Genomic DNA, 21877 nt, shown 5'->3' on the forward strand with positions numbered 1-21877 from the left:
AAAATGACCAAATGGTTTACACCAATGGTATTGTCGCCATTTCAGCCATATAAAACAAGGAATACACAGACTACACAGCAATGTGCTCCAATGCATTCTACATGGTTTCAGTTGATAATTTAATATGCATCTGAATTAACTGCAATAGAGCAATGCAGCCTTTGTATTTCACAAGGCTCCAGTGTTCTATGGCTTATCTGGGAATTATAGAAGCCTGCTAGTTTTTACTAAGTTAATAGATGCTAATTTATGTTGATTTAAACAGTTTAAAAATAAGGGAAGGGTCATCATGGTTAGTTTAGAGGCTTTGGTAATTAAGGTATTGTAAGTAGTTCTGGTATGTTTAACACAATCACAATAGGTAATACACATTATATGTGCAATGTAAGACTTGACAAAATGCCAGCCAGTATTTGCACAGTGGAATAATCAAACATGCAGTTTCACTTCCTGTAATCACTCATTCAAGTCACATGTAAAGGTCACTTAATCATCACACATGCTTGGTAACACTATCGCCGTCTATTATTATAACACAGCTACAGGTACACCCACATATGTGGGTTTCAATACCCTTTTCTAACAGTATATAAATAAAATATGCTGTTGACAGGCAATATTTAGCTCCGACAGCCTGTAACGTGAACATGATTCATTGGAGGATTTGAATTAAGACGTCTCTCAAGGAAATTGCACACTGACTTCAAAGGCTAGCGTTTGTCTACACTGGAGACTTGTGCAGTAGGCCATACATACTGTAGTTTGTACCACATCCACTGTTACCACATCACTGGCTGAAATGCAGAAACAGATGGTTATAGAGGGGGTGAAGGAAACACCAGTTTTTAAGTACTGGTTTCTATGCAGTTGGAAAGTCATCATCATCATCATTTATTTATATAGCGCCAACATATTCCGTAGCGCTTTACAATTGGGGACAAACATAATAAACAAACTGGGTAAAACAGACAAAGAGGTGAGAAGGCCCTGTTCGCAAGCTTACAATCTATGGGACAATGGGAGATTGACACATGAGGTTAAGTCTACATTTTGCATCGTGGCCCAGCCAGACTGCAGAGATAAAAGTGACTCATAAGCTAAATGAACACGTCACATAACAATGTTGGTCAGGGGGTAGTTGTCTTGTGTGAAATTGTGTAACAGGCTAAAGGTAGCGAGGTTAAGAGGGTGGCTGAGGAATATTATAAGCTTGTCTGAAGAGGTAGGTTTTCAGAGAACGCTTGAAAGCTTGTAGACCAGAAGAGAGTCTTACTGTGCGAGGGAGAGAATTCCATACAGTGGGTGCAGCCCGAAAAAAAAAGTCCTGTAACCGGGAATAGGAGGATGTAATGAGGGTGCAAGAACTCACACTTGGAATAAACAGACACAGAACTACGGTGAATACAAATTCATCTCTCAGATTTAAAATAAGTATTTATTCTTTTTATAAATATATCATCACTACAAAAAAGAAAAACATCCAGTTTACATAAGATCAGTTTGTACTTTATAAAGTGCTGCTAGACTAACCAGCAAGTGCTGGCTCTTATGGAAGCCACTCAAAACCAGCAATTGAGCCACATTGTTCTGTATTAAACATGTCTTATTATCCATCAGCTAAAGGCACAAAGGTTCTCTCTTCAACATGATGAAGTTATTCCGTTGTCTTCCAGGATCATCGAAGTGCAAAGATTTAAGGCAGCAGCACTGGGTTAAGAAGATCTATTAAGGGATCATAGCTGATTTGTGCTGATAGGCTTAAACTAATTAACACCCAGAAGGCACTTCCATAATAAAAAGAAAGACCATAACAAGCGTGAAGGCCGGAACACAGTAGCTTTACCCAATAGCATTGCAGTCAGGCTGTATACACATAATTCTATGGGGGGGATGCAGTTCAGCACGGTGTATCTCTGGAAGATCCACAGAGACACATTGTACAGATGTTATGGTGGGAATCTTCGCTCAGTTGTTCCCTCGCACCCCATAGCGGTGCACGGAAAAGTCAGCTGAGATTCTGTAATAGCCGACAGTGTGCGCAGCTGGACATCGTGGTAATGTGCCCTCCCCACATCGCCAGCAACTGGATCTCCCCCCATGAGTGAAGTGCAGATGTGGTATATATAGAACATCCTGGGTATTAATGACCACATATGCTATACTGCTTTTAGTATTTGATATGTCATGAACTATCAAGGCAACGTGTGGTCAGACTAGCACGTGCATCAGCCATCACAGTGAGCAGATATAAACTGCATTAGTGGTACATTGCATTAGATATAAAATATATGACTATCCAAGTTTAAAAATCATTCTGATTTTAAAGTAGGTGAAAGTGGCTTATTTCATGTAGGTAATGTAGGAATAATGCCCAGGGACAGAAAGGAAAAATTAAAATTTTCATGCACAGCCATAAAACCAGCTTCTATCATCTAATATAATCCAGTACAGATTGTCTGTGCAGTATGTACCCTCATTTTATTTGTGCTCATGTCAGTATAAAAGTGTGTTCACTGCAAAAAAAAAATATTAATTTAAGATAAAATATTGATCAACGTGAATAGAAATATAGATCTCCTTATACATTTCCCTGCAATAAAGGCACAGGTTATGACCTAGTTACAGCAATAAATGATAGGTTCATATTTACAAGGCACATAAATATACACATATAGAATATGCTCATATTAACTTACACTTCTTAAAATAAGGGTCACTTATTATAGTATGATGCACTCTCTTCACAATGTCCGCCTGATAGGCTAGAGAAAGCTACTGGAATGTTGTATGTTTCCAGAAGGAAAGAGATGAGTTATAAAAGAAGGTTACCATAAATACCAGATGCATCAGTGACCATAAGTTTGATGCCCATGACCGACCCCTGCAGGACACTCACCTTTATCTCCCTAACCTCTACGTAGTATTTATGCCAAATTCATATCCAAGTTTTACAAAAATGGATATTACCATAAAATTCTACACCGCTTATCACTTACCCTACCATTTCTATTAACATACAGGATTATAACAATCTCACGTCAACCAATCATCTTTCTAGACTACACCCAGCTCTGGCTCACAATAAGGAGCAAGTTTTGGAGTCCGATAATGTTTCCTAACTTGGTGTATGAGAAGTTTAGTGCATCAGTCTTTAATGGAGTTTAGATCTTTCCAGCCTTAAGGAACTGTGGTCCGTTCCGCAGAATATTGGGTGTTTCCTCCATCACCCGCACCAGTAGATTGTCAATGTACTCCTCCAGCTCTCGTGCATGAGCTTCCTTCTTGCTGATGGTGTCTTTCTGCTTTAATACCAGTTGGATAAGCTCATCGTGCGTCAGCTGGGCATATGCAGAGGCAGGATCTGACTGCTCATATTTCTGGCAATGAAAAGAAGGTAACACGCCGATTAAGCAAGTGAACTGGAAGAACAGAAACAGGACAAAGGCACATATTGTGCTGTAACCCATAGCAACCAGTCAAATTAACCTGTACTTTTCTATGAAACCAAGTGTGACTGGTGGCTACAGGTTACACCATATTAAATACACCCCAAACATTTAATCATTGTTTACTGAATAAATCTACTATACAAAATATAAAATGAATATATTTCTATAAAGTTTAATAACTTACAGGCAGAACCTCTCAATGTAACAATTATCCAACCCTTTATTTGAAAAATTTGACACTTTTGGAAATATAAAAGGCTCCATATCATTTGATGCCATCTATTTCTCTTTGTATATTGATCACTCACTATCTGATATTTTTCACACACACCAATAAAATTATTGTGGAGTACCATGGATAAACTTCATATTAATCAGCTTACATCATTTTTTGTGTAGACCGACAAATACAATTGTGTTACTCATAAAATTATTTGGGGCGATGTGTAAGAAGAGTTGGCGTTGGAGAAGACCCGTTGTCACAGTAAGAGGGGTCTCCGGCTACTAATTAATAGGGATGGGATGGGATGGATGCGTGTTTTACAGTCAGGGAGAATTCTATTTGAGAGCACTGTAGCAGCACAATAGATTTTACACAAAAACCCACTTCCTGGTTTAATGAAAAGCACATTGCCTCGGTCAGTAATGTGAAAGGATGCCTATTTCATTAATGTTTCCTCTACAAAACGTTATTAAGAGCAGAAGCTAGTTAATTAATTGCCTTCTGTTTGTACAATTTGTTTTTCTTTACAAGAGAATTAAAAACATTAATGTAATTATCAATTAGGTCAAATTATTCAGTTGTTAATGACTGCCAGGCGCCAACAAATATAGAGACACAGAAAAAAGGAAATCACACTGGCTGGGAATAGGCTGCATTCTATGGTGATCTGATAAAAGCAGAGAGACCGTTGTAATGCAACAAGTCAGGTTCTGAACCTTCTTCTTAAGTACACCACAACAGGCCTGGATATCCTTAAAATATGCAGTCAACATTGTGGGAGGGAAGCTCCAATACGACACCTGATGTGTTGTTAGGCCCAGGGTACTAAAATAACCCCTCAAGCTTTTGGTCTCTTCCCTGTCTCACCTGGTGTGAAAGTGTGTGTGTATTTTCCTAGCCTGCCTGGTGCTGTATATCGTGGGGGCGGCTTAATAAACGATTGGTGCGGTGTGAGGCATACCACTATGCCCTGGGTAATGGGTTTGTTCACAGCGTATCTGCCCAGAAGTACTATATTTTACTAGTCTGCTGCTGGAATAAAATGTCCCTGCATTTGTAATCACAATAAACTTTTAGCCTTTCCATTTGAATAGCTTGTAGCCTTTCAGTGTGCTGCAAACAATAGGTAGCTGCAATATCACTAGTTAGCTAGTAATGTTGGAGATACATAGGTAAAAGATACAAAAGATAGTTGGAGATACCACCAATTAAAGCTTCCCCATATATAGAGACCTAGGTGGTGTGGCCTCAGCACCTTGCTGAATTGGACAGATCCGACTGTTCAGTGCTTAGGTGGAACAACCAGATCCTAAATCTGATTAGTGTGGTTGGCTGATACAGACAAGCAGATTATGACTGGTCACCAGTCCTGATAAAAATAGATGATATATCCAGTCACCCAAAAGTGACTTTGCAAATGTACATTTATGACCATCTTAAGACCAGGTTGTGGTGCAAGGTTCTTGGTATACAGAGTTTTCTAAATCAGTAAAATGGAGAACAATGATTAACATGTTTATTATATATAGTCTATGTTTAGGCTGAATCAGCAGGTGTGTTTACCTGTGATCTGCTTTATATTAGGGATCATACACAGGAGAGGTCAGGGTGCCGGCTCTGCCTCATACAGCCCAGTGATGTAGGTGCTGCCATGACCTTACCTTAGTGTTGGAGTTCAGTGCATTCTCGTGACTTTTGATTGGCTGAGGGAAGTTGGAAACTGGCTTGTTCTGGTTTGTATTCAGTGGCTTCACTGGGTTAGTTCTGCAGAGACACCAAACATGGCACGGATAAGTGATATAGACACGTACATGAAGTACATGAACCTGTTAATTGCATTTACATTGGAAATGTGAGTTAAAAAGAACATTCAAATAGTGTGTTAAGGTGCAAATGCTGCATTTTATAAAACAAGCAAAAAACAAAATCTTTTTAGGTTTCATTTTAAGGCATAGTGAGTACAGCAAAATGATTCCATCTATAAAACAAATCAAAAATGCCCAAATTTAGACTGGCCATCAAATACAGGCACCATCAATATTAGATGTGTGTGGATTATGATGTTCTCTTCTATCTGGATGAGTATGGAGTATTCAGGAAATAGACTTCTAAGATAGTAACACATCATTCTCAATGTATAACCTGTACAAGAAGGTGATTCACCAGCACTTGTATCAGACAGGTAAAGGGAATGCGAATAACGGGTTTACCTTCACGAGATGAACACAAGTGTAGACACCTGCAATCCTCAGAGGACAACCATCAATCTAATAAAGGTGGTAGTATTGTTTTGGTTTTATTATGATGTCCTTAGTTAGTACAGGCTTTTCAGATGAGGGCTAACGGAATATATTCGTGAAGATGCGTCTTATCAGTTGACTATGACCTAGTATCCTAACTGAGCAATAAATTTATTCCGATACCTCAGGTGAGGTCAAAGAGAAACCATTGTCTGTATTCACATAAATATCGGTTCAGAAGGCAAAATGGCTGCCTCCGCAGTGATTCATCAATGGGTGCACTTTAAAACTCACCATAATAAGGTATTATTGCAATGCGTTTGTCATTCAAACTAAAACTGAAACATTGACATTCTGCATGGCACATTAAGCATCGTGCAACATCTGACTGAATTGTTGAGAACATGCCGTTTATCTGGTTACCCAGAGTTCCCTTTCCCAGCTTGATACAGATTGGAACTTATATATGTGATTAGAGATGTACTGAATATATCTGTGGAACGCAGCATTAAATCTTCCTTCAGTACAGGTGACAATGAGCACAAAGACTTAAAGGACTAAGTGAGCTCCATTTAACAATCAGTAGAAAAAGGTTGGACGGAAAAATGTAAACCATATGAGAAATCATATTTCTACAACACCAGCACTTCTAGTACAGACATTTGTACGATAAGCGTCTGGGTGTTGCCAAATCCCACAGAGCAGACATACAATACTGCTGTACCAGTTTATAGTGGAGAGAAACATGTCAATTTTACAGATATTCAGAAAACTGGACCCAAAGCCTGCCAGTACCAGTGCTTGGTAGATAAACAGAGGTTTGTTTTTCCCCAATCACTGTGCTCCATAAGACAATGAAATGCAATTTAAAGACAAGAGCTACAAACTGCAAGAAGTTTCGGCAACTAGATAAAACTCCTTATAAATCATAGTGGCAACTAACTGTGTGGATCGGTTCCTGATAGTATTATAGAAAAATAAGAAGTTTGCAGAGGGAATAAATAAACCCAGAAGTATCTATAATGGACAGGAAAAAAGTCTATGCAACTAGTACATAGTGTAGTTTTCATCAGTTTTATTTGGACTATAGATGACGTACCCTGAAAACAACTACTGCTAATGGAGGGCCTATATTATAGGAAACACATTAAACACATCTACAAGTAATAAAGCATGGAATTTGGCATGGGCAAGGAAGTGGGCAGGAAGCCTATACGTGTGCTAGTTAATGAGATTATCTTGATTAAAAAAAAAAAAAAAAAAAAACACAACTCAAACAAACAAAGAGTAAACTAAACACCACAGTATTAAAGTACTAGAAAACCACACATCAATCTCTAAAAAATACACTGTCCCCAAGGACTCACTGGCTATTGAGTTATGATGCCCATGTTATTGCTGAAGATATCCAATGTAATGGTGGCACTCTTGCTATCCCTATTTATACTATACCTTTTCAAAGTCTAACATTCACCGAGCTACATGAATGAGAACATGAATGTATCATGAACCAGTGAGGCATTAGGCAAAGTGAATGCCATAAGAAAAACAAACTACTATTGAAATGAAATCTACAAGTTCTGCTTCTGCATGAATAGACTTTGGATGGAAAGGTCAGACGGAAGATGGTGCAAAACATAATTTTCAGTTTTAAAGATTCTCATATCTGCAAAATGGATTTTGAATGATGTAAATGGAGAAATGGGATAAATTTGCATTTCTGGCCACAAGTCTGATGCAGTTTAAAATAAGTTTTCACATGGTGTTATTACTGCAATTTAGGAAATACTAATTTCCTTCAAAGACTAAATGTTGGCAGCATCTAACAAGACACGTAAACATACAGCAGACGTTTACAGAACCAGCAGCCTCACACATGCAGTAAAGAATAAAGTCCAGTGTCGTAACTGGAATCTGCCTTTATACTCAGTTATTTACCACTTTTATATGGCTCCGTTTATTAGTGCAAACTATTATATACTCTGCGTCTATACTCTACAATATGGAGAAATAAAGATAAAAGACACCATAAAGAAGAAGATAGGTGTGTGTCATCAGTTTTCTCACCTTTGTCTGGCAGACACTGTTCCACCGCTCTGCACTGTAGGGATTGGATGTGTCTCAGAGGGTGAAACCCATGCCCGCAGCAGCTTCTTCTTGCCAGAGCTTTCCGCTTTATCAGAACCATCAATGGTTGGGAATGTCGGGGATTCTGCTCTAGAAGGGTTAGGTTTATCAGTTGGAAGAGAAACAGAGCTGAGTGGGGAAGAGGAAGGAAAGGTGTGTGCAGAGGAAAGCATTTCAGGTGGATGTTGCTGGGTTGAAGAACTCATCTCATTTTTTACTTCGTTATCAGAAATGTCAGCTTTGTCAGAGCTTTGTCCCTCAATATTGTCTGAAGTTAGAGAAGACTTTTCAGATAAGTCTACGTTGACCTGACTTTTTACAAAGTCAACCTCGTCTTCATATGCTGTTGAATCACAGTCTGTTTTTACTGTAGAATCTATATGGGATTTGTTCTTTTTATCATCAAGCTGCTCATCATCAGAAGTTCCTTCTGGATTTTCAGGGATGACAGGAAGTTCATCTAATCTGTAACTGAAGTCTTCAATCAATGGGCTCGCCATTCTGATGTTGGTCCCAACTTGTCCTGACTGAACCGGGCTATCAATCGGGGAAGAACCAACACCAGAAACATTGTCCACGATATATTCAGATAAGGATATCTCTGTAGGCTGAAGAGGTTGTATGAATGTGCCATCAGTCACAGAATCCAGTGTTTTATTTGATTTTGCACTTCTGGGGGCTGGCTTGGGTGGTACTGGTTGCACATCTTCAGGTTCTTTTACTTTGGGTACAGACTGCACTCTTGGAGTTGGCTTTGGTAGTGCGCTCTCTTTTATTTCAGATGCAGCATGTTCTTTGTTGTCAATGTGTGGGTTAAACACCTTGTCTTGCTGATTTCTATCAAAGTCACTCTCCAAAATAGATGGAGGTTCCTCAAAGATGTGTGAGGTATCTTGGAGTGTTGGTAATATCCCTCTCACTAAATCTGCATCTACTACATTTTCTTCTTCTTTGTTTGAGGACTTGCCTTTGAGCTGGTCAAGGAGGGACTTCACGTAAGTCTTTTTTGCTTTGTTTTTTTCAGTAAAGGGGGCAACAATGTTGACCTCTTTAGGCTCAGAGGGTTTGTTTGGTGCTGCACCTGATCTCCAAAACAGAGGCTGAGAGGGTATTTCATAGTCTGTAGATGATTCTGTTGCTCCTTCAATTATTGTGGGGCTTTCTGGAAGGGAAGGGCACTTATCAAGTGAGTGGAAGGAGTAAGTGTTAGGAGGTGAGATACTGGACTCCTGTAAATCAGTTTTAGGAGTATCTTCCTGTCCACCAGAGAAAGAAGCGGAAAGAGAAGAAGAGTTAGACAGAGATGAAGAAGAAAGCCTGGCTTTGGTTTCAGCCTCTGAAGACACGTCCAGTCTGTAAAAAGGACAGAATAAATAAAGCCTGCAGGTCAGTTGACTCGCAGATATAATAGTACATTTCTATAGAACATAAAAATAGTAATAGTCACATTAGCTCCCAAACTGCAGTAACGGTTTGTGCACGATCTACTACATGTACTGTGTCTTCAATAGCTTTTTACTTTAATAATAAAATAAAAATAAGATTGGCCAGCACAACCTTAAAACATGCAGGACAGCTAATATGACCTTAGTCTAAGAGCAATATACACAAAATTATAGCTAGCCTAAGCTTTCAAAACATTAAAATGTTTCTTCTATAAAACTGCACTTTCATAATAAGCCCAACACCAAACTCAAGACTGTCAGCTCATAGGAACCCAGCATGACAGCTTTCTCCTGCTTCTCGGTAGAATAGACCGTGACCATGGATTATTTATATATTAGGTATTTTTGTTTTGTTTGTTATCTTCAGAGGTCCTAATCAAACCCACTTTAGACATGTACTCTCCCCTCCCTCATCCAACAAATTCAGGTGCTTGTGAGGAAACAATATAAAAGTCCTTAAAATCATTGGTAATCTCTGCTAGCGGATAGGAACCCAATAAGAATTCATATTGAACATGGTGTTTGGTTTATTATGAATTTGTTACTTTATATAACTAATATATTCAATTGTTTTTGGGACAAAACTAGGTACAGAATATGTCAGCACAGCCAGAATCATTACAGGGTTGAGGATAGCTGAAATAATTGCCTTTTATTTGTCATGGTTCACATTTATATTCTTATTCTGCAATGTAGTAAGATAGGAATAATTAAACAGACAAGAATCACTCATCTTTATTTAGTATAAAAATGACAGGAATAGGACACTTCAGAGCTGTAAGTAATGTGTTACAAAGCTTAGAGAAGGTATAGAAAGGCAAGTTAATTGGTCAGCACAGTCACTAAGCTAAGTGTACATCACCAGAGACAATAATGATGTTGTTGCCGTAACGGGGCCAGAATTTCTTCTCGGTGTCCATAGCCTACATAAGTGGATAACAAAACCGTGCATTGCCTATGCAAAGCACTGGAAAAGCAGCAATTTTGCTTAGAGTAAAACGCGCAAAAAACGGATGACTTTAAAATAAAATCAGTGTTTACTAGATTGGATTATTTATTTATGGCAATGCTTAATGTGCTTGGGGGAAATTAAGATTTTATTAAATTACAGACCCTTTAATTAGTGATATGGTTTACAAAGCCCTCAAAGTGCACAACGCAGCCTGAATTGCCAATGAAGAATGATAGGGGAAACAAAGTAACAAACATCAGCGGACAATCAAGAGGACAAGCAACGGAATGCCTGGAGCATTTGCCAATGAATGGTGAGGGGAATGGGGGCCAGAAGCTGGTGAATGAAGGACCGGAAGTAGAATTACAGAGCAGAGATAGGAAACATTCTTTATTGAAGGACAATTAATAGAAGAACTTCAGTAAGTAGTGACAGGATCTAAGGTACCAACAACACAGGAGATGAGAAGTTTCCTAATCAGGAAAGAGAACTTAAGATTTCATATTTTGAATCATTGAAGCAAGGACATTAAATCGGTCAATTTCAGCTAATTACATTTTCAGCCAATTACAAGGCTGCACACATACTTGGCATACTGGTAAATCTCATTATCAGTGGTGTGCAATAACATCAGGCGAATGACACATTACACCTACGTGCTCACAGGCTGAATACTTGCGATGTCATACAAATGGATTGATGGAAGTTATTATGGATAGTGAGGGCCACATAACCAGCTAGACAGCCCAGTACAAATGTTTTATTTTGTCTCATTTCTGACTAAAGTTACAAATGTTAATTTAATCCAAAATATGACACTGGAAAAAAAAAAATTATCTGTCCACCAATGAATGGAGAGAAAGTAGACGGTAGGTTCTGGGTAGTAGTTAAAAGAATTGACGTTAGTAGAGGAAGGAGCAGGTCTCCTTCCTGACTGCACACAAAACACTGGCTAGGTGTGTTTGCTGGTCTGATTCCCAGTGACTTCATACCATGGTCAATGATTAACTGCAAATGCCAAACACCTGAGTGCAGAGCACTGTTCACCCAGCATAGTGAAAAACAACATTAGTAGTTCACTGTATGCTAGAGACCTTGGTTTTATCAGCTTTTAAAAGTCTATATTAGTCACAGTAATGCTAGCTTACACCCAATCAATTGCTATGGGCTCTTGGCACTATTGTGTTAAGTGACCTTTCTCAAAACAGCTGTTGCTGCAATCCAGTTTGCCCCATCCTCCACTACAGCGCAAAGCCAGATAAACTCTACATTAAAAGGGTTGCACCACATTAGGTTAGCCAACTGTCTCCACTCCCACCCACAAGCATATCGGAGGTGGTCTCAACCAGGGTACAAGCTATGGTTTGGCCCACTGAGAAAGATCTAACTGGAATGAGTGGAGGTTTACTGGGTATTCCAGCTTCTGCTATCAGGGGGTGGGAAACAAATATGAAAGTATATCACTCCCCAAACTGGGGGGCGGCAGCAGTATGAGAAGGTTTGTTTCTTAACACCAGTCTGGTAATAGTCAAGAATTGAAACAGGCAGTATAAAAACACAATAAATCATTGAATAGTGTACGAACAAGAACACTTAAGTGCTTCTAAAAAGTCAATGACCTAAGAAAAATATGTACAAAAGGCAGCAAGTTATTTTACTACTTGCGATACAGTATGCCAAGTTTTGTGGTAAAAACGTATCATAATTATCATCATCATTGTTCTATACCTAACTTGAGTGCAATCTAGTACTTGCAGTTTTCACAACAAAGAGCTTATTTGATGATGGCCTTCATGCATTCCTGTAGAAAGTGAGGTCACAGCCTTCGGCAACAACGCAGAAGAGGGGCCGAATGGCAGGAGTGTGCGCTTTGGGTCGACCATTCCACAACCTTATTCCTTACATGAGACAAGAGCTTATTCTGTTAAGGCCAAGAACCTGTAAACAGAAATAGAAAGATGCTACTAACCTGGGTTTTACAGCAGAGGTCTTTGTATTCCTCTCTGATGGTAGAGGCTCGGGCTTCTTGTCCTCAACCCTTTCTTCTTCAAACGGGTTCAATGAGCTCTTCTTGGTTTGCATATCTAGAGGTTGCTGACTGCCGATTGCCTTAGGTTCTTCTTTCTTCAAAGGCACATCAGTAACGTGTTCTGTTTTAGGGGTGTCCTTCCTCCCAGTGACCAAAGAAAGCAAGGAGGACATCTTGTTATCCTGCTTTTTACTCTCCTTGGCTTCTTTTGGGGTGTCTGATGCCAAAGGAGGACTTCTCGATCTGGGCACTTCAGGATGTGGACTTTGTGTTGTATTTGATTCAAGGGACTTCAGAGAAGAACTAGAGGTGGAAGATGTTGTCCCTTTTTCGGGAAGGTTATCAGATGCAGTTTCTTTGGAAGCTTTGTAGGACAAGTTTTCAGCAGATCCATAAAGGGGAGTTTTCCGAGAGATCTGTGGGGAGTTGGTCAGAGAGCTGTCCTTGGGACTGTCGCTTCTTGGCTCAGAATCTTCCATGTACACATGATTTCCATTGATACACAAGTTGGATCGAGTGATTGGATCATTCTTTGGCCTCATTCCAGTGAAGAAAGACAGTCCCTCTTTTTTGTTTCCTGTAGTGATTTGATTCCACTGCTTGGTGTCTGCACTTGCTGTTCTTTTGTGCGTCATAATTACGGGAATGTGAGGAAACCGTCCTGAAAACAAGAATCACAAAGTTTCAAAGGGTTTTCTAAGGGGTTTATAAACCTTATTGTGAATGGAAAAATAAAATGTTAAGGTTGGATGTGTCGTTACACTATTATTGCTTTAATCTTGTACTGGCACACACTAGTATATTGTGCCAGGTCACAACTATGACGAGAAAGCAAAAATAAGTTACTGTGATTAATTCACTATATATTTAAGTGCATTTAAAATAACACTGTGCTCAGTCAGCTTAGTCATAAACTAAAACATCTTCATGAACTGCTATCGCAACATCTCTATATTCGGTACAACACAACATGCTAAACAAAACGTACATCATGATTATCAATCATCATTGCAAAAACTAAATGTTCTCCAAGTACATTAAGTTTACCTAGTTCAATCATTTATTTCATGCCATGAACCACTGAAACAATATACAGCCTGTCAACCCCATAAACTAGCGCTATCACCAAGTCATTTGTGGAAGTTAAAGTGTCCTGAAAATGGTGGTAAAAAGTGATGACACTGCTCTTCATTTTATCACTGCAATGTGGTGCCAAGCTGAAGTCACTGCTCGTAGATAAAGGCCCTGCCCCTGCACTTGTGGTAAACATAGTCTGAAAGCACTCGTTTGTATGAACAATTAAAGTTGTAGGATTTAAAAAAAAATTAAAATAAATAAAACAAATGACTGATAGATATGAGACAAGTCGCTAGATCCCCATCCACTTAGTGGAATCACTGGTTCTTAGATTTTGGCATGCTTATAAATAAATATTGGTTCAGGGCACAAAACAGCCAACTCCATTTTCTGTAGTGAACTGGTGCACTTTCATTTTACACAATATACTGTATGATTATTAATACTTTCAGGACAGCTCTCCATCTATAAACTAAATATAAATAAAAATTACAAATCAATGAAGTAAGAGCAAATGGCAACACTCACTCTCTGACACGGGAGATCCTTGAGCTGGGCTAAAATCAGTAGAAAAGTCAGTAGGTTTCAGCACGGTTCTTTGGGAGGGGGATGGTGGAAGTGTGGGCAAAACGGACATGGACTGAGAAATGGAGTTCTTCTTCAGCCCTGGCTTAGAAAAGAGGTTTTTCAGCTTAGATTTCTTCTTTCCTCCCTCAGACCTTTCTTCATCACTGTCATCACCATATTGATTCATGCTGGGGACAATGGCTGAGGCGGTGTCAGGAAACCCATCCTGTCGCTTTCCCTTAATCTTGTCTTTGAACTTCCCGAACGGAGAGCGGGACTTCTCTTTCATGGACAGGTCAAACATGCTGGCGGTCATGTTGTTCCTCATGAACTTGACCTCCACCTCGATCTGACCACGCTCCTTTCCCTTCTTCCCAGGCTTTGAGGTCAATGGATACCACCTAGATAAAGATAAAGACAATCTCATAAGCAGAGTAATAAAGGGAAAGAGAAATATATAGGGAAACAAGGTTTGTGCACCATAACAACGTCACACTGGGCATTTAAAGAAGATGTCCAAGGACAAACCTCCCCTCTTTACATAGACGTCTACAGCATAGCAAGTTGGTGCTACAAGCTTAAAGGCTCTTTCACAATATGCACTGGAAACAATAGATAAAAAAAAATTAAAGACTGATTGCACTTTAGACATGTATTAATGAACAGATTTAATGCACTTTCCATGTTTTACATGTTTCACAATATAACCTATTGTACTGGTATTGCAGGTTAACACACAAGTAATGGGATGTGCAGCATTCTAAAATTTTAGACGCTGTGTTAACATCTTACACAATAGTGGAAACTGAGCCATTGACTCTTATTGGTCCTATATTTAGTTCACTTGCATGTGTTTATTAATATAAAACCCCAGATAGGTGCGAACAAGGCATTAAGCGTTATACAAGGCCAATTGGACTTGCATAGAAGTTTAGAAATGACGTGTAGGTGGCTAGATAAAACAAAAGAAATGATGTGCAGAGCATAGAAAGTGTACCACATTTAGGAACGATGGCACATGCTAGACACGTTACCCATTTTAAAAGACAATACACTTTTTGTGATGCAAAAACGTGCTTAGCCGTATGTCTGAACCACAATATTCAAAACAGATTACCTTACAAAACCATTAAAGTCCATAATTTCTGACCTCAACTACTACCTTAGAATCTGTGCCACACAGAACCGCTTGGAAAACAGGAGTGAAGCACTGTAGGTCTATGCCTTATGTGACAGTCACCGCTATGAATATGGAACTAGAGATTAGAGCTTTGTATCTTTCATAGTGTCCTCCAAGGTTACAATTTCTCTCACCTGCTATGCTTATAGAGTGGTTAGGTGTTGGTTCTCAGATAACAGTGTTTCCAAGAGTTGTAACCCCACCAAATTTGCTGCATAGGCAGTAGGAAGCACCAAGTAAAGTAGGAGGGCTAAGCCAGAGTGGATCTTCCCTTTAACTATTAAAAAGGATTTTAAATTGTAAGGCTCAAAAGAAGAAGAGCACATAAACCCATTGACCAGAAAGAGAAAGAAATGTAACTTTTCACATGTGACTTTGACAAGCATTATCCTATACTCAAAAGGGACAAAATGCAAACCGCCCTCTCTTAATTATAGCATCTATTTAAACAATTTTAGTGGTGTAACCAATTGAGAGGGTACTGGAACTCCTTGTTTTATAAAGCAGTCCACCAAAACCTAATCAGTGTGACTGGATCATGCAACTTTACATTAGCACATTCCAAAGCCTAGAAGACCCATAATTACCATTACTAATTCAGGTCATCTCTAAAACATTTGCACTGTAAGGTCAACAAAACAAAACAAAAACCCATGTCAACATCATTGATTGCAAAAACAGAGACCAGACTGGTCACTTTGCAGAAACCGGCTAAGCCACCCTCAGCCCTGTCCTGGTGGCCAGTGTACAAAGACAAGTTAATAGTCCTGCTGCGGCTCAACTTTACCAATTTGCTCCTCTTGCGGTGATCCACCATTGTGTGCCAGAATTTGTGGAGGAGAAGCAACAAAGCACCATCACCAGTAATCGTGCCAATTGTTCCTGCGTGCAGCATGGGGCGACTATTTGGAGAACAGTGACTTAAGGTACTCCCCTCACTTGGCACCCTAAGCCCAGGCCTATATGGCTGGTTCACAAATCTGGGGCTGGTGTTGGTAAAGAATGAAAGGGATGTTCTAGTTTCAATCTGCCACTTAATGTACAAATACTACATTATTCTTTCACTCAACCCAATGACCAGCTTAGTCTATACAGTCCTTATGAGTTGCTACCTTTTCTGAAATAGGACATCGGCCTTCGTATCCGTTCTATTCCTGTCATAATTACACTATCCTCAAGGCCTAACAGCACCGTACAAATTAATCACGAGCAGAGTAGACAACCCTTAGTGGAACTGCAGTCGGTGTTGGCAGGAAAGTCTTACCTAGTTTTAGAAGAAAGGTTAACAATGACACTGTAGGAAGTGAGAAATATCAAGGATCACTAAAGTTTAAGATGCTATGTGGCGAGTGAGACGGTGCAGAGAGTAGTATGTGGACAATGTTTAGGAATGACCGCACATTACAGATATAGATTTTAAAAGCTAATAATATGGTAGATTTTCTGAAGCAAAACTAGCAGAGTCTCAGGTCTTATAAATGCTGTTCAAAACGCTAGAAAAACCAATACAGACTGTACCACTTCCATGATGAGATACTGCTCCATTGTGTCCATCCATTAATTAATGTAAATATACAGCAATAAGGCTCTACCACATTTCTAAGTAGTGAAGTTCATTTACATTTCCACAGTGTGTCTTCTATCTGCCCATTAATTCCCTGACTTTTGTCAGACACGGCCTTGCATGCATGCAGAGTAGACTTTTTGAAATGCAGGTATGGCAGAAAGAACAGTTTGTTAAATTAAAGAACAGAAACATGATGGGCAGACACAAGAAGCTAACTAAACAAAGAATAAAAGCCCACACACAAAAGGAAATAAAGTTAGTTATGACAAAACACTGCCTTCAAATTTCCTCAACCAAATAAGACCACTTAAGATAAAATTGCTACTCTTGTCACCAGCAACAAATAAAATACACTGCCCGCACACATTGCTGATGAGTGTCCTGGGATAGTGTTGGAGACTTGCTGCAGTAACCACAAATTACTGATAATTATCCTCAATATACATAAACACCAATATACAAAATACACCTAGTTATACTGGAACTCAACAAAGAATTCTATACATAGAGAAAAAAAATGGGGACTGCGCTGTTTGTGGAAATCTCTGCTTTTAAGGCTGCTATTAAAAGGCTACATATGCACTTCTCAACCCTGTAGCTTAATAAATTTACCCCTAAGTGTCTATCATAGTAACATAGTTGATGAGGTTGAAAAAAAAAAAAAAAAAGACACCAGTCTATCAAGTTCAACCCATTTTGGATCTCCTGCGATCCTGCACTTATATTTGAAATTAATCCAGAGTAAGCAACCGCCAATCTGTTTCAATTGTGAAAATCCCCCCAGACTCAATATTGCAGTCCTATTTTTACCCTATATCCACTACTATCCTTCATTTTAAATTAACGGTCGTATCCCTGGATACACCTTTCCGCTAAAAATTTGTCTAACCCTTTCTTAAAAATATCTATTGAATCTGCCATCACAACCTTCCCTGGCAATGAATTCCATATCTTGACTGCCCTTACTGTAAAGAACCCCTTCCTTTGCTGGTTGTGAAATTTCCTCTCCTCTAACCTTAGGGGGTGACCACGTGTCCTGTGTATGGTCCTTGGGGTAAAAAGTTCCCATGAAAGCTCTCTGTATTGATCCCTAATGTATCCGATCATGCACGGATCTGTTCTAATTACTAGTGCGATTGTACACACAAATTTGGGAATGTCTCCTTATACTGGGACTGTAAAAGGATCGCCATATGATGAAAACCCTGTTCATTACTATTGTACACGCAGCTACCGATGTGGTAATTAAGGGACTCCCACTGATCTAACGTGGTTGTGAATTATTTTGACATTGGCGAATCTGCTTTTCTCCATTGTTATACATTTTGAATTGGAGCTGGTGATGCAGTAAATAAGAGATGCAGGTACTTTAATAAAAACCATAGAGACCTTTGCAACAGGTGAAATATTACACTTTCCTGCTCTTTATTCCAACAAAGCTATCTTTACAGTAATAAGTATATACTATTTTTTCCATTATCAATCTATTTCTGTTCAAAGGATCCTTTATAAGTATTGTACAATCTGGGTAGAACAGGACACTGAATGTATCTAATATTACAGCTACAGCCCATTCAGAAAATGTTATTTTATGTATGTTACATCTTTGTACACTGTTTTAATAAATGTTTAAACTTATGAAAGAAAAGTTGAAACACTATATATTTAGTATTTTCTTCAGTAGCGATTTAATAGAATAGCAGTGCCCATACCCCCCTTGTATATAACTCTTTGTGGGGTTTGCACTATCCCTGGTGGACAGCAGATTATTCGTTGAGAGTTAGTTACATCCATCAATAGTACAGAACAGCGCCTAAGGGAACATTCCACCACTTATCTGCTGGTCTGCTTGACGGACATCAGTGGAAAAATTTATTTTTTTGGAACTCAACATAGCTATGTGTAGAGACACCAGCCAGTATCACCTGTAACACGTGTTGTGGGTTATGTAGATTTAATAGGAAGATATCCTGATCTAATTAGATTAGATGTTCACAGCTCAGTGATTTACATTTCCTTATAGATGTAGGTACACATGTGCATACTGTATTTGTTCTGTTAATTATGCATATTTTGTATAATGATTATGGTAAATCTACATCAGACAATTCAAGGCATTGGGTTTTGTTTTTCATTTAACTTATTTATTTATGATTTCTGTAAATGCCCACTTGGCTTTAGATATGCTCCTAGTCCCCATTTGTGATGGCTAAAGACCAGGCTCTCTGACCAGCTCGCTCGGCTCTTCCCTGCTGCATGCAGTTGCATTGTGGGCATTCCCCTCCTACACCAGCCGGCATTCAGAACCATACACAGAGGTAGCAGGCTTCAGGAAAGAATTCATTATCTTCCAAAATAGCTGATAGACTAAAAACTGTTCCAAGGAGTGTCAGTGTGAGATGCCTTCCTACTGAGAAGGGGGCTGTAATACGTAACCATATTACTATTACATTATTGTGCAACAGCTCCTACTGCTGCATACTGCTTTTCTACAATGCAACCTTATCAGGGGCGGATCCAGACTTTTGCTATACCCCGGGCGATTTTAGGGGGGGGGGAGGGACGATTTAGGCCCCACCCCCTTTCTAATTTCTAAGGCTACCGGCGGCTGCACAGTATGTGCAGGTCCGCTCGGCAGTGACAGTGTGCAGCCCTGCTGCCGGCAGCAAGCCACTGATCCTTATATGTATATATTGTGGAGACATCATACTATACAATTGTGACCAGCTATCATTTTAAACAGCATCTAAAATATTCCCAATGGGAACGCATGTTCATGTGAGTGCAGTATCAATGTAAATAATCTATATACTTAAAATTACCATTTTCAGAAACTTAAAGATTTTACAACGACCAGGAGTCCCTCATACAACACCCCATCTATATCTCACCATAAGTGATCATTAGCGTGTGTAGCTAGAAAGAACTGGAGGCTGTTTTCTTTTTCTTTGTTTTTAAGCACAATATTACCACAGGGCTCCATTGTCCAATATGGTATGTGTTTTCCTACCTCACACGGAGGCGTACAATCCCCTTGTATATATTGAGGTTAAACTTCCTCCATGTAACACACACACACCAATTATTGTGGAACAGATTCACGTGTAACTTGCCCAATGTATTCATGGTATATAAAAGTAAACATCTTGCGTGGTTGAATATAAATAGAGCTGCATTTAATGAGTTATGTGGTGCGTAATAACCATGCTAGTACGGTTTTCATGTTTACTGAACTGTGGTGCTTAAAATGTCACACCCTTACTGACAATGCAACAAGTAAATATATATGTCTTATTCCCACTGACATCACTGTGGGACAGGTATGTGCTAATGAAATACTATTACAAGCATTTTACAGCTGACACACTGCAGTTTGAGAGGAAACCAAAGGAGTGCAAATATTTCCATATGTAAATACTGTTCTTGTTTATTTCTATAGCCCCACCATTTTATACAGTGCTTTACAGAGGATAGTATTTTAAGTATTTACATCAGTCCCCACTGTAGTTTATGGCTTAAATTATCTACCACACACACGGGTCCATTCTATCTAATTAACTTACCAGTAGCTTTATGAACTATGGAAGGAAACCCAAGCAAACAAGGGGAGAACCTACAAAATCCACACAGATAGGGCCTTGGATGGCATAGAGTGTGAGGCAACAATGCTAACCATGCAGCCCAAAAAAAAAATATTCCTTCTAGGTCGGGGGGGACGTCTAATACAGTAAACTAATGACTGAATAAGAGTTTAAATCACTGAAAACAATGTTTCCAATAAGGAAAGCAATGTGAGATTTTATGAACTATTTATTAAATAATCTACCAACAACAAACAGAAGTCAATGGGGTGCATAATGCAACAGGATGGCCGTAACTCCTATGGATCTCAATCACAGAGAACCTGTTGCTTACACAAAGCTGGAAGCAGTCATTTCATAGGCTGAACCAGGAGAATGCAGCCAATCAGTTAGCAAGGAACCAGTGAGAGACAAACAGACCTCAACTACCTGTTCATTCTAAAAAATGGCTTCCTCCACATGCAGAGGGCAGGTGCACTTTAAGAATCTTTCCTTGTGGATTCCTTAAGGGGTTTAAATGAACTTTGTCTAATCGCCTACTGGAAGTGGAGGATAAGCACTGTGGATAATGACAGCATTGAGAACGGGATTAAGATTAATCTGGCTGAATGACAGTCCCCAGGATGCCAATACATCCTGAAAGGGTTAATGCTAATAATCTGTTTAACCATATAAGTGAGGTTGGAATAACCTGTAGCCGCAGTAACACCGTGAGTCTAGGACTAAATGTAGCATTAATGTTAGAGTTGACCAGAGATGTAGAATATTTGGCATTGCATAAATGTTTAAACATAATTTAGGATCTCCTTAACCATAAAGTAATCTGGACATAAACAAGTGGTTCATATTCCATAGATACCCAGACTAAATTAAATAAATACAGCCGGCTCTGTTATGTTACTTTGTGTGTCTACTGCCAACACCTAGATTAAGGAGTGATCAGAACATGCACATGGCACTGCCCTCAGGCCAGGATACACGGGTTACCTTGGTAAACATCACAGGAACATTTCCCAGAACTGTCAAACTGTTCAGTCAGTTTCATAAGGCATGAAAACAAAAATACAGATGATAACTCTGTGCAGGACATCATTCACACGAGATTGTTATTATCACAAACAGAGCTTGTTGTTCCCAAGCTGTGCTTCAGTCGTAACCCCTTCACTACCTAGAAGTATAAACAGGAACGATCTTTTAGGACACTCTCCTTAGATGGTAATAGCAGTTTTAAAACAATTTTACTAAATTTGTTTATAAACTTCACTGGGCAGGGACTCTTCCAAAACCACAGGTAACAGACATGTGTATTATAACTGGAGTCTCCGACAATTCCCAGTGACCGTCTTCGTCACCATTTCATTTGTTGTAATCTATATTACCTGTTTAACATTGTAGTGGCAATAGCATTTATTTCACAAAACTGTCTAAACATCTTCCAGA

The 21877-nt window shown here is 39.2% G+C and overlaps 1 protein-coding gene across 1 annotated transcript in view; it reads right to left on the reverse strand.

The window, feature by feature from the left end:
- Positions 1-1416: 1416 nt before the first annotated feature.
- The window catches only part of RAB11FIP1 (RAB11 family interacting protein 1), a 29728-nt gene continuing 9267 nt past the window's right edge, over positions 1417-21877 (reverse strand). Inside the window, exons 2-6 of the mRNA XM_075207485.1 lie at positions 14071-14510; positions 12406-13126; positions 7980-9392; positions 5334-5436; positions 1417-3377 (exon numbers count right to left, since the gene is read on the reverse strand). Coding sequence (XP_075063586.1) covers positions 3162-3377; positions 5334-5436; positions 7980-9392; positions 12406-13126; positions 14071-14510 — 2893 coding nt within the window. The 3' untranslated portion in view covers positions 1417-3161. The remainder of the gene's footprint in view (positions 3378-5333; positions 5437-7979; positions 9393-12405; positions 13127-14070; positions 14511-21877) is intronic.

Source organism: Mixophyes fleayi, chromosome 4, assembly GCF_038048845.1.
Source record: "Mixophyes fleayi isolate aMixFle1 chromosome 4, aMixFle1.hap1, whole genome shotgun sequence".
NCBI classification, from domain to species: domain Eukaryota; kingdom Metazoa; phylum Chordata; class Amphibia; order Anura; family Limnodynastidae; genus Mixophyes; species Mixophyes fleayi.